The following is a 16,767-nucleotide window of genomic DNA, read 5'->3' as shown; positions in this document are numbered from 1 at the left end:
TATATATATATATTTATTAATTTTTATTTCCCGCCCAACGCTAAAACCTGTTTTGGCTTTGAGTGCGGATTTTTTTTAAATTACCTTTTATTTTTGTAATTTCATGTAATGTTTTCCTGTATTTTATAATCTTTGCAATGTATCAAAAACTTTCAATAAATAATAATAATAATCTATAAAAATATTACCATTTGTTATTTCGGCTACTGGCATTATACCTAGCTCTCATTCAAAATTTAGGCGTATTAGATCTATCAAAAAATTTATATATAAAGATGCAAAAGTCGGTCATTTTGAATACATGTAGGATAACGAAAGATTTTTTAAATATTTATGTTGAGGGATCAGTAGGATTTATAGGCTCTGTTAGGAGTTCTACCGAGCCGAACCCTCTGATATGAAAATATCTGGAGTCGGTGAATTATTTTCCCATTTGATCTCTGGTGAGTTGACGTGTTGTTCTTGTATTGTTTTGTATTTATTTTGCTTATATAATGCACTTGCATAATGTCGATCGACTAGATGATCATTTGTGGAAAAGTGTGTGGAAGGGTTTAGTTTTTCCTGTGGGGAAGATTTAACTCGGACATAAAATCGGAAATGATAAATCGGTTATCTAGCTTTATATCAAACACGAATATTTTAAATTCCGTTACGTTAAATTCAAAATGAGCTTTACAAAATAATCACGAAAACAATTTGCAAAGACTTTATGATTTTCAATAATGGGTTTTCTATCGGGGCATTTATTTGCATCTCTAGTAAAAAATGAAAACCGTTTAAACACAATTTTGTAGCATATTTTTAATCTACGGGAATATATTTTTTATATCTATCCAATATTTGCTTGTTTCCTACATGTATGCCTCACAATTGGGTTTGTCTCTCGATAAAGGTTTAAAAAAAAAATTGGCAAGGTTTTTATACAAAACGCTTGGCGAACCCCATGTTTCCAATTTGTTGGAAAATATTCACTTTACAAGTTATTATGGAATTTTCGTGCAGAAGCTAACTGTTTGTGTAAACATAAAGATTTTTTTATGATATACAAAAAAAAATAATGAATACCTTTGTATAACGCTCAGACAACTGTTACTTACACGTAGTACATCTTTAACATAAATAATAAAAAATACAACTAACAAATAATTATAAGCAATAATAATTAGTCACCTGAAATATCAATACAAATTGAAAATATCTCCCGTGTAAAAATAAATGCCGCAAACGGGAATTGAACCCGTGCCTTCTGATGTCCGGTCAGGTGCTCTGAAACCACTGAGCTATGTCTGTTTCAGAGCACCTAAGAAGGAACGGGTTCAATTCCCGTTGGCGACATTTATTTTTACTCGGGAGATGTTTTTATTTTGTATTGATATGTCAGGCGACTAATTATTGCATATAATTATTTGTTATCCTTTGTGCTATGTTTAAAACCTTGTCTTTAAAACATTAGTTTATCATTAAAAAATAAAAATAAAATTGTTCTAGAAAAAAAATAATGAAAATTTAAAAAATTCTGTGATCATGTTTAAGGCGATGCAATACATCGTAATGCAAAGTCATGTGTTTTTGGTTTGAAAATTTGAGTATTTTTTGATAAGTCTTTTTATAAACCCAAAAAAAATTATGTATAATGCCTATGAAAACTGCTTTAAAGTTCAAAATCTCCTACTTACGAACCCATTTTCGGTTATAATTTTATTGTATAATGTGGCAAATTAAGTTATTTATAAAATGATCGGAAAATTTTTTAATATTTATACCTGAACATCCACAAAATAAAATAAAAGGCATTTTTTGGCAATGTTTTTTTTCTTGCATAAATCAAAACCGGCGGATGGTGTTAAGCGGGAATTTAAACCTTATCGCCATCTACGTAAGGGTTGTTATTGATAGCGGCTCAATTTATAAATAAAATATCAATGGTTTCGTTGCTTGTGTGGAAAGTAGCACCGTTTTGTTGAAATTAAACGTTGTCCAGATCAATACCATCCAATTCTGACCATAAAAAATCATGAATCATCCCTCGATAGAGCAATCCATTCACTGTAACTGTTGCTCCAGCCGCATTTTCGAAAAAATAAGGTCCAATGACTACGCCGGACCATAAATCGCACCAAACTGGCACACGTTGAGAATAGAGAGGCTTTTCAACAATAACTCTTGGGTTTTCCGAGCCCCAGATACGACAATTTTGCTTGTTGACGAAGCCACCGAGGTGGAAATGGGCCTCATCACTCAAGATGATTTGCATTTGATTCACTCGAGTGAATTTTAATAATTCCAATACGTCTTGTATCGTTATTCTTATTCCATTTTACTTTACCACTCCACTTATTATCCATTTTTATTAATGGCGTAGTTTCTACTTGTCAAATGTCAAAAAATGACAGCTTCAAAAGTAACATCTAACAAAATAAAACCTCTTATTGGAAAACCATGTAGTATTGTTCTAGTTTTTATATTATTTTATGTTTCTGTTACATATGTTACTAACATTGCTTCGTATTCAGTTTAGCAGTTTAGTGTTATTTCATGCTTTAAAAACTTTGTGAATAATTTTCGATAGCTCGCTGGGTATATTCTATTCTTAAATCCATGTAAAAGACCGTCTGGACGTAAAACAAAAAAAAACACTAATAAGTCTACTGTGAAAAATGTCTTCAGAAATAAATTCTTTAAAATAAGGAAAACTTTAAAGTTACAAAAAATAAAAAATATCATTCAAAGTGAGCATTTTTTACATTTCACAGCCGCCGCATTCGATCATAGCATCTTGGATTCTAGATTCTGGATTTAATCTGGAGATCGAAAATAGGACATAAAATGCCAGCTTCACTTTGAAACTTAAAAAAACATTCCGTAACTATTTCAGAAGTGTAGAGGATGCGATATTATGCCTGGTTCTCTTTGAAACTTAAAAAAACATTCCGTAACTATTTCAAAAGTGTAGAGGATGCGATATTATGCCTGGTTCTAAGAAACTAATCATGACCTTTATTTGTGTTGTTTGATGCGTAATATCAAATATTGTAAATTAAAAAAATATATGTATTATTATTATTAATCCAGTGATGAATTCAGCGATGTAACCTGTGATGAAATCAGTGATGAAACATACGATGAAACTTGTGATGAAACACGCGATGTAATCACTAAACATATGTGATATAAAGAATATATACATCACAATAGCACAATCCATAATAGAATACGGCATTATTGCCAGTAAAAAATACATAGATACACTGTATAAAGCTCAGAAAACCTACAAGTAATACTCAAAGTACTTATACTATCACCCACTTCAATCATATTCAAAAGATTCCCAGTGTTGAAGATTCAAAAATTATATTCAAAACAAATACTTACTTTCCTTTACAAGAACCTAAACACACTTAAAAATTCACAAACTTCTCGCAATACTAGAACAAGACATGCACACCAACTACTAATACCAAAAACCAACACATCCTTTGGACAAAAACACTACAGATTCCAGGCTATAAAACTATACAATTCACTTCCAACACAATATAAAACATCTAAGCTTACAAAATACAAAAAACTCATATGGAACTGGCTACAATCATTTTAAATATTTAATTTTTATTTCTTATTTGTTTTTGTTAAAACTATGTTAAAATCTATATTATATTTTAAATTTTATTGTTTCTCTGTATAACTAATCTCCACTATATTGCTTACTATTATATAACTTTACAATTGAAAAATTTCTCCACAATACAGGTGAACTCTTAGCGTGGAGGACAATGTACTATACCTTTGTAATACTAATTTATTTAAGAATAAATAAAAATAAAAAAATATAATAAAATAATCACTAATAAAACTAGGATGTTGTGTTGGATCTAGTGATGAAGCACGCGATGAAATCACTGTTGAAACTGGCGAGGTGGTGTTGAATCTAGTGATGAAGCACGCGATGACATTACTGTTGAAACTGGCGAGGTTGTGTCGAATCTAGTGATGAAGCACGCGATGACATTACTGTTGAAACTGGCGAGGTTGTGTTGAATCTAGTGATGAATCACGCGATGAAATCCCTTGTATCATTAGTCATATTAATTGACGTTTTTCTCGATCAAGATCTAGGACATTGGTTATTGTTATAATTTTGGAGGTATCAGTTTGTCTCATTAAAATACGTCCTGAATTCGACCAAGAGTGTTTGAAGTTGTTATCTCTTGCAAATTTTTTGTTTGAGATAATAAAAATTTTCCTTTTGGTATTAAATTTTCGGATACATAAATGCGTCTGTTTTCTTGCGATAGCCCAAGGTCAACTGTGTTTAGTTTGTTAGTGTTGATCGTAGTAAATTTCTTATAATTCTTTATTTCGTTTAAGACTTCATCGCGAGCTTGAATGCTGTTGAACGTCGCTATAATGCACCTGGGATTTTTTTCTAAAGTTTTGGTTCCAATCTTTAGATTTTTGTTATTTCAGACTATAATGGTGTGGCGGTACCTTCGTAATTGATAATTTTGGATATTTTTTCAGTACTTCCATATTATTTTCAACGCTTGATTCAGGAACACCTCTGATAGATATGAGAATATTTGACTATAGTACTCTAGTCGATCAATTTTCTCATTTTGTTTCGAAATAGTGTTTTATAGGACAGAATTATCCCTATTTACTTCCATTATATCAGTATTGACTTGTTTCTGAGATGTTTCAATCTCGACTATGCGATTTTTTAAATCATCGTGTTGATCCGATATAAATTGAATTGAATTTATGATTATTTCTTTTGCGAAATGATTGATTCATATTTTTGGGTAATGAGTCAATTTTTTCCACAAATTCCATTATAGCTGTTTTAAAATTGGATAGTTCCTTTATAAATAATTCAGAAGTGAGAAGAGCATTATTTTTATTAACGCCATCTATGGTTGAAGTTGGAAAATTTTCAGTGCCGCTTGACTGAATGCTTGCAGATGTTGATGGTTGTGTAGCCAATATTACCACCTAGGGCGTTATTATAGCCAGATCATGAGGTGATGTGGTAACATAGTGTCGTAAATAAAAGAAAGGAGGAAATGATTCCAAAATACGACATTTATTTCTACATCTTTTAAATAACATAAGAACTCTTTAATCAATAGCAAATATCTCAGGCGTGTGCATCAACCGAAGGTTGAATGCACGATTGGAAATTTAAAGTTACATTGAGAGTGACAAAAAGATGGTGACATTTAAAATTTAACTAACCTGATAAATGGTAATAAGGGGCGCCAAGCAGTGCCATCGGCAAAGCTAATATTTTATATGTAGAACGATGGATGACCAAGGCAAAAATAGCTAATCTGCGTCGTCATCAAAACTCGTAATATGTCGTGTCGGCTCATGAGTTGGCTCGTGTCTTCTCTGCTCCACAACGTTGTTGTTGAAGTGGCTGTGCTGACCGCCAACCCGTCTCATGTTGTGGCGAAGTTGCCTTCCTTTAAAACAGCCGTAAATCAGAGATGGGCACTGATTGTTGCTATGACTCTGTAGCGGGCTAGAAATAACTGCTACAATGCCCCCTTAGCCAAAGGACTTATGGCTATAAGTCTGAGGTTCGCCTGACACCTCTTGACAAAGTCGATTCACCCTCCAGCAGCAGAAATGTGTAGTGCGGTCTTGGCGGGTAGTAAAAGGCTTCAGCATTGAAAATGTTCCTGAAGTTCAGCATGGTCTGGAACGATTGAACCCCGAGGAAGGCAGCATTGATATGGTTAAAGTTCTGATGTTGAAATTTCAGTATCCAGAGTAATGGCCAGCAGATGACGAAGAAAGACTGTGCTCCAGGTAATAACAGTTGGACGCAGCATAGATATGAAGACGGAAGCGTAAGGTCCGGATGTCTTCAGTTGACACAGCATGGAGATGAAGAAGGAAGAGTATGGTCCGGATGTCTTCAGTTGACATAGCATGGAGAAGTTTTCTCGATGATTGAAGAAATCTAAACCTAACCAACCCTTGGTCACCGATGAAAGAAAAAAAAAGAAAGATTCGCAAATTGGCAGGCCCTTATCAAAGAAAGAGTGTGCATAAAAGAAGCATTGTTCTGAACACAAAAGATTTAGATTCACTAAAACATTTAAAAACATTAACAAGATTATGTTGTAAAAATTTAAAAAAAAAAAGTTTTTAACAAACTGTGTTGTAAAAGAAAAGTTATCACAGAATTGTACTTTGACAATAATATTATAAAAATAAATAAAAAGGTCAAAAAAACCTATAATAGTTAAACGTCATGATGACTGATATAATGATAATAAATAAGTAAAAACAATTTTCATAAACGAAAAATTTAAAATTGAAAATGAATTATGCAAATATATCACAGTGTACCCGTAGATAATAAAAGTTAATAATCAAACCAAAATACGCCTTTGTATTTAAAAGGTTACGCACATCTTGTCAATAGATGGCAGCAAGTTGAAGATGATTGTTCAAACTGAAATCAGAATTTGTTATCGAAAATTCGGCTCATCTTGTCAACAGATGGCAGATCAAACCAAAAGCAATGGTAATTAAAAGTTTTGCACTACTTGACAATAGATGGCAGTAGAGTAGAAGTGAATATTAAATAGAAAATCAATATCAATAAATTTTCTTGTAATAAATATTGAAGAGTATGCCAAAAGTAAATAGAAATTAATCTATTAATTATTTCATTTTCATGCACATATTCCTTCGTCACGGAGCGAACCAGTCAGAGACTGAGGAATACCGTTGAAAATCGACGAAACATAACACAAAACATGAAATACGTAAACATATACATGACATAATAAATAAACACATAAAATATATCTGTTATCAGCCGATCAGCTATCATGGTTTGTATCTATTATAAGCTGATTAAGCTATCATGAGAATGTATCTATTATAAGCTGATTAAGCTATCATGGTAATGTATCTATTATAAGCTGAATAAGCTATCATGAGAATGTATCTATTATAAGCTGATTAAGCTATCATGGTAATGTATCTATTATAACCTGATTAAGCTATCATGGTAAATGTTAAAGCTAAAAGCTTGTAACATGGGTGTTATCACATAACGAGACCCAGTTATGGTATATTGTAGCGTATTATGTGCAGACTCAACCATAAATGTGAGAAACAAATCCTCAATAAATGTGAGAAACAAATCCTCAATAATCATAATAAATAATCACAAGTACATTCACTGACAACACAACACAGGACATAATGTTCACCTTGCTAAAAAAAAAAAAAAAAAATTATAAGAATTCAGAACAAAACATTCTATAGTAGCGAAAGAATATTGTTAAAAGATGAATTCTTGTAAAGCGAGCCCACTGAACCGTTTCGGAAATTTAAAAGCAACTCTGACTACCAGTTGATTGTAATGTTGCAAAAAAAAAAATTCAATAAATAGAATTTTAAAATGTTCATAAGAACAATAAAGTAAAGTTGAAGAAAAATCCATCAAAAACACAAACCCAAGAAGTTGAAAATATCACGAAGTTAAAAGTAGCGTAGAGTTACTAAAGATGGCGGTAGTAATATTATAATTAATGTAAAAGCCAAAAAAATAATTTCGCAAAATTATTACCAAAACGAAGAATTTAAACAAAAGCGCGGTATAAAACCACAAAAGAGACCTAAAATATAACCATGAGATCCTCTTAAACGAAGTTGTAAATAATGACGTTTAAAGAATTAACATTTATTAATTAATAAAAATTCCAAAGTCCGATAACATTCAAAAAGCGTGAATTGAGATCTACCATATCCTCAATGTGAGATAGATAACAAAACTCACCAATTAAACAGTACAGAAAACTGAAAAATTTAAATTTAAAAATCAAGAATTTAAAAAAAAATTAAATGTAAAAAATTAAAATTCCAAAATATTTTATGAAAAATAATTATAAATTAATTATTTCATTATTAATTATCATATTATAAATTATGAAAGCTAGTTCCAAGAAGAATCTCAAAATGAATGTAAGTGTATAATTTATTAATATTCACTACAAAACAAAAAATTGGAAATTTATTGAAAAATTTTACTACTGCGTAGTTAAAAGTAGATAATTATTAAAAAGTCGCCGTTTAGTTGCGATCGGAATACAATGATCCCTCATTACAAGCTGGATTACAAAACCCGTGACAATACAATGAAATACAACATTGGAGTCAACAATATTAATGTTCAACACTAAAAATTCTGAACACTAAATTTGATGAGAAAAAAAATTTCTACCGCGGATAATTATTATTTAAACATCAGCAAACATCGTGAAATTAATATAATAACTTTTGAAGTATTATTATCAGGATTGTAAAATGTAACATTAAAATTTCAAAGAAATTATTATGAAGTTAAATATTTTGTGACAAAAATTATTATGAAGTTAAGTATTTTGTGACAAAAATTAATATACAAATTTCGAGCAAATGTGCCAAATAAATCCTCCGGAGAGTTGGACAACAAACGACGAAATGTAACAGTTAAATTTTATGTAAAATTATTACGAAGTTATATTATGTAACAAAATTAACGTACAGAATTTCGAGCAAATGTACCAAATAAATCCTCCGAAAAGAGTTGGACACAAAAAGCGAAAAATGTAACATATAAATTTATTATTTGAATTTAACAAAATTTTTAAAATATACGCGATCGAATCCTTGCAATAAGTAATAAAACTGAATAAAATTACGACGCATTTCGCGTGCAAAATGATGAGTCACAAAAACAATAATAAAAGTGACGAAAATAATATTTCACTTACCTAGCGACACGGAGCGAATTCCTTGCAAAAAGTAATAAATGTTATTGTATGCCGTGTTATGTGCGGCAGCAAAAATATAGAGCGGCCCTCGACATAAAATTTTACCCATTTTAGCATCGGAGTATTGTAAACTGCGTCTCGTCTAAACGCATTGTCAGTAGGTGTACCTGAATACCTAGAAACTCAAAAGTAAGCATATTGACGCTATTAGTCACGTCCGTGGACGGAGTACCCATCTGAATATAATTTTATCAAGGTGAACAATACGAAATACAATACACAAAATAAAAATATAAAATAAATAAAGAAATTCGCTATGAATCCTGGAGTATCAACAGGCATAGAATTTAATATCACCAATTAATTATATGATGAAAATTAAATCAAAATTAATTTAATTTAAAAAAAAAAATTTTAAAGAAATTTTAAAAGAAAGAGCCAGGTGAATCATTACATATTATACCAATACTATAAATCAGATGTGGGAATCTGGATCAACATTACAACACAATTAAAAATATACGAGATACCCACCACATCTCGCAGAGTATTCACGGCCAAAAGTATATTAGATATAATTATAGTAATTATCTTAAAATAATTATTAAGAAAGCAATTTTTAAAATAGAAACACGGACGAGAACGTTGCACAACAGAGAAAGACCCCCATGAGCCGACATAAAAATAACCTTTATCAAGCCAGTTAAAAATGTCACACGTCAAAAATTACTGCCAACCCTCAATGTCAACGAGATCGAAAAAAATAAATTAAATGCCAACCGGGTTTAAACACGTTGGAGCGCCATTGCAGCCAATATTACCACGTAGGGCGTTATTATAGCCAGATCATGAGGTGATGTGGTAACATAGTGTCGTAAATAAAAGAAAGGAGAAAATGATTCCAAAATACGACATTTATTTCTACATCTTTTAAATAACATAAGAACTCTTTAATCAATAGCAAATATCTCAGGCGTGTGCATCAACCATGAGAAGGTTGAATGCACGATTGGAAATTTAAAGTTACATTGAGAGTGACAAAAAGATGGTGACATTTAAAATTTAACTAACCTGATAAATGGTAATAAGGGGCGCCAAGCAGTGCCATCGGCAAAGCTAATATTTTATATGTAGAACGATGGATGACCAAGGCAAAAATAGCTAATCTGCCTCGTCATCAAAACTCGTAATATGTCGTGTCGGCTCATGAGGTGGCTCGTGTCTTCTCTGCTCCACAACGTTGTTGTTGAAGTGGCTGTGCTGACCGCCAACCCGTCTCATGTTGTGGCGAAGTTGCCCTCCTTTAAAACAGCCGTAAATCAGAGATGGGCACTGATTGTTGCTATGACTCTGTAGCGGGCTAGAAATAACTGCTACAGTTGTATTGTCTGCTTGGCATGTTTGACGATAGATGGCTCTTGATCATTTATGACATCACATAACAAAATGTTACCTTTGTAATTTTTTTACAATCTTCAAGCATTTTTTGCATTTCCATTGTAACTTTCTAGCTGCACAGCGTGAGGTTTCTACAATCTCGGCGCAAATGAGATGGTAGACGTTTTCAAAAACAGCACAAGATATGAAATCAGATGTATTGTCAATTTTTTAGTACATACGATGCACTGTGTATTCATGGAGAATTTAATATAAGAAAAGTTATTTCGCGATGGATAATATTGATTATATGATGTCAAATGACTCTAACGGCCGTTGTTCCCAACTTTTAGATCGATCAATCTGAAGCTCCAATCAGCCAAGCCATTTATTTAGTAACGCTCGATTCGCCTGTTTCCAAACATCTTTATCGTTGGTAATCTTAAGTGGCCCCGCCCACTTTCACAGACAATAAAATGACAACAAAGTATAAACTTTCAATGTTAAATTAATATTGATGAATTATTATTTTACTTATTATTAATACAGATAATTTGTTTTAAGTACCGTAATACATAAACCGACTTTTTATTTGTTTTAACAAACGCATGTAAATATATTAAAAATAAAGCATTAGCTTGACTTTTACCAATGCTCCGAAAGCGCGATAATAGGTACATTAATACAAATTTGACGATTGATGTTTCTTCTCCGTGTGTTAACATGAAACTAAGCAACTTGAGCAAAATAAAAACCAAAAAGTAGCAAGCAGAATGGGAAAATTTATATTATGGAGTTTACAACACCATACGGCATTTTTGATAATCGAAAACAGAAGAAATCGTTGTCATTTTGTTTGGCTGTCGCCGCCTGTGTAACTGGATATTATCGTGCATTACGTACGTCAATTCCGTAATATCTACTATAAATATTATCATTGATATCTTCATATTCACAGTCCATATTAATTTGATACTAAAGATAATAATGAAATTGTCAATACGCAATACGAAAAAGAATGCGTGAACTAAAGGACGTTCGACATTTCGCTGTCATTTTTCACTCCGTTGACACTTTTTATAACTAATCCTTTTACTGAGCCAGAGGTCAATCCAGCTTTGATCCAGCTGTTTAGTTCCTCTAGCCTGATATGAGAGTTGCATTGGGAAGAGCGTAATTGTGCATGGAATGTTGAGCCAAAAATTCGGTTCAACAGTTGATCAGTAGGATTGGGAACAACAGCCGTAAGTTTCTTTAAAGATTGCACTTTTGTGTTTTATAGAGCCTGGCTTATTTCAAAATAGGTTGACAGTTTGTGTCAGTTTTTTAAGAAGACAAAATCACTGAAAAAGAGCAACTTCACGAGATAAAAACGGTTTGATGCACGGTCATCGCTTTAGTTTTCTGGTGTTTTTTTTATTAATTTGATGCAGACATAAAAATACGTTAACACTAAACTCTGTAGGTAGATTACGTTACGTTAACACTAAACACGTATACGTTAACACAACGTAGTTAACATACATAGTTAACATACGTAACAATGTAGTTAACATAGTTAACATACGTTAACACAACGTAGTTAAAACTACGTTAAACACGTATAGGTTAACACTACGTATACGTTAACACTAAACACGTATACGTTAACACTAAACTCTGTAATAAAAAAAACTTTTAATAAAAAAATTTTAAAAATTAATAATTTTTTTTTCTTATTTCATGAAAATGTTTTATTTTTTTCTCATTTCATGAAAATATATAATTATTTTTTTTCAAGTCAGAAAATCAAATTACTCTGTTTTCGCCACTATAATATACCTATACAAAATGTACATATTTCTAGAACAATTAGAGGTTAAAGGGGTGTAGTACGGGGGGACGGGCAAACCCAAAACGACAGAACAATTGGTGAAGGAGTAGAAGTGTTAAAAGTGATGAAATAAATGTTACAATTTTATATAATTTAAATTAGAAAAAAAACGTACTGTACTAAACATACAAAATGTCATTCGATTCTGCCCCGTAAATCTAGGCCCTAGTCCAAAATTGGGTTTTTCAATGAATTTGAAGCAACTTACAAACAACTTTAAAGCTGTCGTGAGAAAAATTACTAAATCCGGTAGAACACAGCCTCAGAATTGTTCCTTCATCCTAGAAAAGAACTTGTCCTAAGCAAAAAAGAGACAATTCGCTTTTCTCCAATTCGGTCCTGTTTGAAATTTGAAATTATAATTTTGGAATAGAAGTGGTCCGGACTTATAAATATGTTCATGAATAGACCCCTTGAAATACAATACACTAGGCAGACAATACAAGTATTTTATTTTTTATTTTATTTTATTTGGAAAACCAACAGTTATAATTATTACAAGGTATGGTGTAGTAAGTGTTAAATTATTTAACCAATAATAGGTTTTCACTAAGGTATTAATACACATGTTCACAGTGGAACAGTCCATGCTGATAAACAAATTAGTTAATACTAAAAATCACGGGATATTATAAGTGTACGGATTTGTGAAGCTGAAAATATTAATAATTTACAATATTCATATTAATAGGTGATTATAAATTTACTTTTTAAAAATTAATAATTTTTTGGTTCTATGTAGGTAGGTACCCATTTTATTTCTCGTCTGAACAATCAGTTCCAATTTTAAAAATTAACTCTTAATTTTAAATCAAATTTGACTTCATTTAATGAGATTTTAAATTTCATACATGAATATTTCACGGGGACAAACAATCGCGCACAGAAAACTATATACAGCATGTTTGATAATGTTTAAGTTCGAATCGTAGAAGAACAAGACGCCGTAGGAAGCCTTAACGCATTATCTCTATATGGAGAAAAAATTGTATTTGCTACAAATTATTCGTAATTTGGTTAAAAACGGGATCACAGGCCCTTGACGCATGAATTGATAGGCTTACTATTAAACTTTTAGTAAAACAGGAATGTATAATGACGATGTCATTATATGTCATTATACAGGGTTTTCCAATAAGAGGTGTTATTTTTATATTCAATCGTAAAAGATCAATGGTTTTGTTGCTTGTGTGGCACGTAGCGCCGTCTCGTTGAAAGTAAACGTTTTCCAGATCAATACCATCCAATTCCGGCTATAAAAAATCATTAATCATCTCTCGATAGCGCAATCCATTCACCATAACTGTTGCTCCAGCCTCATTTTCGAAAAAGTAAGGTCCAATGACTCCGCCGGACCATAAACCGCACCAAACAGTCACACGTTGAGGATAAAGAGGCTTTTCAATAATAAATCTTGGGTTTTCCGAGCCCCAGATGCGACAATTTTGCTTGTTGACGAAGCCACCGAGGTGGAAATGAGCCTCATCACTCAAGATGATTTGCATTTGATTCACTCAATTGAATTTGAATAATTTCAATGCCTTGTTGAAGCGTGTATTGTTCCATTTTTATTAATGGCGTAGTTTCTACTTGTCAAATGTCAAAAAACGACAGCTTCAAAAGTAACATCTACCGAAATAGCGGGCTATTCAAAATAACACCTCTTATTGTAAAACCCTGTATATTATTAAGGCATATTATTAGTGCATGAATACGTGTTCTGATACATTAAAATTTTGCAGCTTATCAGAAAACGGCCAACATTCCGTTTTTAACAGTTCTCCGTGTGAACTGAAATGAGATACGTAAATTAATATAACGATAAATGGATTTTTTTAAAAGAAAATTGAAATAATATGGTGACGCCCAAGGAAGACATAGCACGATCAAGTGAAACAAATACTATAATAGGTATACAATAAGTCACAACCTCAAAACTTTACTCTTATTCTCAAACATTCGTCACCCCGAGCTACGCCGGAAGTCAGTTAATACATAAATACTTGTTACTAATAACAATAAATGAAAAAGTAAACGTTTTCAATTCATTACAACAATATAATTTCTACAATACAAGTGAACCTAGTTTTTATGTTGGTATACAATAAGTCACAACCTCAAAACTTTACTCTTATCCTAAAACATTCGTAACCCCGAGCTACGGCGGGTAGAAGTCAGCTAAAATATAAGTACTTGTTACTAATAACAACAATAATAAGTGTTATATTTCTGCTTACTTGCAGATTTCTGTATTGGGAACTCCTTGAAAAAGTAAAAGGTTCTTTACTATAATTGCGTTTATTTACGTTACAATTAATAAGTCTGGATTTAGCTACACTGTTCATTACCCGAGGGTTGGTAATTCTCTGTTTCTCGAAGCTCGAAGCTTGAAGTCTGACAAGGATACCCCACAGGCAATTGCTACACTTTAGCGACATCTGTCGGACTCTGGAGTAAGCTTTCTGACTTGTGCCATCTATCGCTCGAATACCCAACTTTTTACCATACATCACAATAATACCGTGTTGACTTCTGTATACATCAACACCATGCCATAGCAGTGTGCAAGAGAGAGGTGATTAGACATAATGTATCAAAATTGTTTTCATTCAGAATTGTTTCGTACCACACAGACTAACCTAGTTTATATTAAGTCATTGATTTAAGTAAGTAGACCGAAAAATCCGCTTTCTTTCCATTTTCATGAAAAAGCGCTGAGAATTATGGCCGTTTCGCCGCGATGGCGAAATTATGCACAGAATTGATTTTATGCCGAGTGGGTTATCAGATGTGACCAGCTTCTCTCATTGACATAATTATTCTATGGATGGTGCGAGAATTACCCATTGAAATGGTGGATACGCATACTAGTTATTATATCATATTCCTTACGGCATACGGTGCCAGAAAACTCCGAGCTCCGATGTCTGTGTCGACATTCTCAGTGCCCATTTAGAATTCTGTTATTTGAAGTCAGATATAACACTTCTTGAAAAATTTTCTAAAAAGGCCAAGGCTTAAGGCTTTTTTAGTGTCCAGATATTTAAATATGCCACGTGGCCCAAGAGTTGTGGCGCCAAGTGGAGTGTGTGAGTATATAGTATATAGTGACTATTTTGTCATCAAACGGGGAAGGGGTCCAGCACGCTAATTTGAACACTTTGCCCGCCAATTTAAATATCTTATTCGTCAAGAAACTGCTACCTTACACTTTCTACTCGTATCAGTAATCAATTTATACCAACTAATGAAATGTTTCTTATTGTTTCAGGTGTACGATGCCACGCGTGACCAAGTGCCTGACTTACATAGGTATTGGCGCTTTGCTGCATCAGTCTACGCGGTTCTTCGATCGCACCTACCAGCCCGTTAGGATCCTCTGGAATGGCCGAGTGGAGGACGTCTGCCGAGGCTCCATCTCGCTCTGGGTGGATGAGTACGTCACCCAAGACATCTATTTCACCACTTACTACATGTTCAGAGTCATCTTCGTGCACCTCATCCCCTGCGTATCCCTCGTGGTTTTAAACGTGCTCCTTTTCAGAGCCATGAGGGACGCCCAACGCAGACGACGAAAACTTTTCAAGGAGAACCGCAAATCTGAATGCAAAAAGCTACGAGATTCCAATTGTACCACTCTAATGTTGATTGTTGTAGTCACAGTGTTCTTGATGGTTGAAATTCCTGTTGCGATCGTGACTATTCTGCACATTATATCAAGCTCTGTAAAAGAAATTCTAAACTACAACATTGCTAATATTCTCATTTTGATTACCAACTTTTTTATCATGGCGTCTTACCCTGTCAACTTTGCAATCTATTGCGGGATGTCCAGGCAATTCAGGGAGACTTTCAAAGAGCTGTTTGTTAGAGGAGGGACTACCAACAGGAAGAATGGGGGATCCAGTAGATATTCGCTGGTCAACGGGCCCAGGACTTGTACCAATGAAACTGTGCTCTAGAAATTATAGAAAACATTGTATAGTATAAACAATACACCTACAGACATATAGAAGATACTGTTTTATAGAAATTACTGAAAACATTGTGTAGTATAAACAATGCACCTACAGATATATAGAATGAACTGTGCTCTAGAAATTACAGAAAACATTGTATACATAGTGTTAACAATATACCTACAGACATATGGAAAATAATGTTTTATACGCCGAGTTTCTAGTTTATCTCACGAAACTTTCAAGGGGTGAATATTTATGTTTTCAAACAGAGCGATTCTTATTTTTAAAGGTAGCTTGAGCCCAGCTTTCTTTTTTTACTTACGAAGGTTACGCTCGTCAACTATAGAAGCACGTGTTCACCTATTTTCTTTGAGATGGAAGCAGGAAAAACAAAAGCTTTGAATTTCATATTATATCTTCTGAAGTTTCGCTATATGAGCTTGAAACACGGTGTATATGATAAGGGCATTATTTAGAATAATATATTCGACTGTTTTATACCAAAAAGGCGTCAAATATTCAGTAATTACAATTACAATATGAAACACAACAAAAAGTAGCATTTTTCGTATTTATTTCTGGTTTGCGTATAAATACGCTAAAACGATCAGTCAATGCACAAAATTAAAATAGAATCATCAAAAATAATCCCTAGAAACAGCCAGTATAACTGTTAGTCCTAGCACAACTGCATATGCAGTGCATCGTAAGGTAAGTTATGTTTCTATTCCCTGAACTGCCATTGTAGTAGGCTGTAGTCAAGAGGTTAACG

At 32.9% G+C, this 16,767-nt stretch overlaps 1 protein-coding gene across 1 annotated transcript in view; it reads left to right on the top strand.

Moving 5' to 3' along the window:
* Window positions 1-16,026, top strand: part of SPR (G protein-coupled sex peptide receptor) — a 535,487-nt gene extending 519,461 nt beyond the window's left edge. Inside the window, exon 3 of the mRNA XM_089649467.1 lies at window positions 15,305-16,026. Coding sequence (XP_089505593.1) covers window positions 15,305-15,995 — 691 coding nt within the window. The 3' untranslated portion in view covers window positions 15,996-16,026. The remainder of the gene's footprint in view (window positions 1-15,304) is intronic.
* Window positions 16,027-16,767: the final 741 nt, after the last annotated feature.

This window comes from Hesperophylax consimilis, chromosome 30, assembly GCF_061612785.1.
Source record: "Hesperophylax consimilis isolate HC1 chromosome 30, BYU_Hcon_1.0, whole genome shotgun sequence".
NCBI lineage: Eukaryota > Metazoa > Arthropoda > Insecta > Trichoptera > Limnephilidae > Hesperophylax > Hesperophylax consimilis.
The sequence above is the reverse complement of the archived record's forward strand: the minus strand, read 5'-3'. Positions and strand labels throughout refer to the sequence as shown.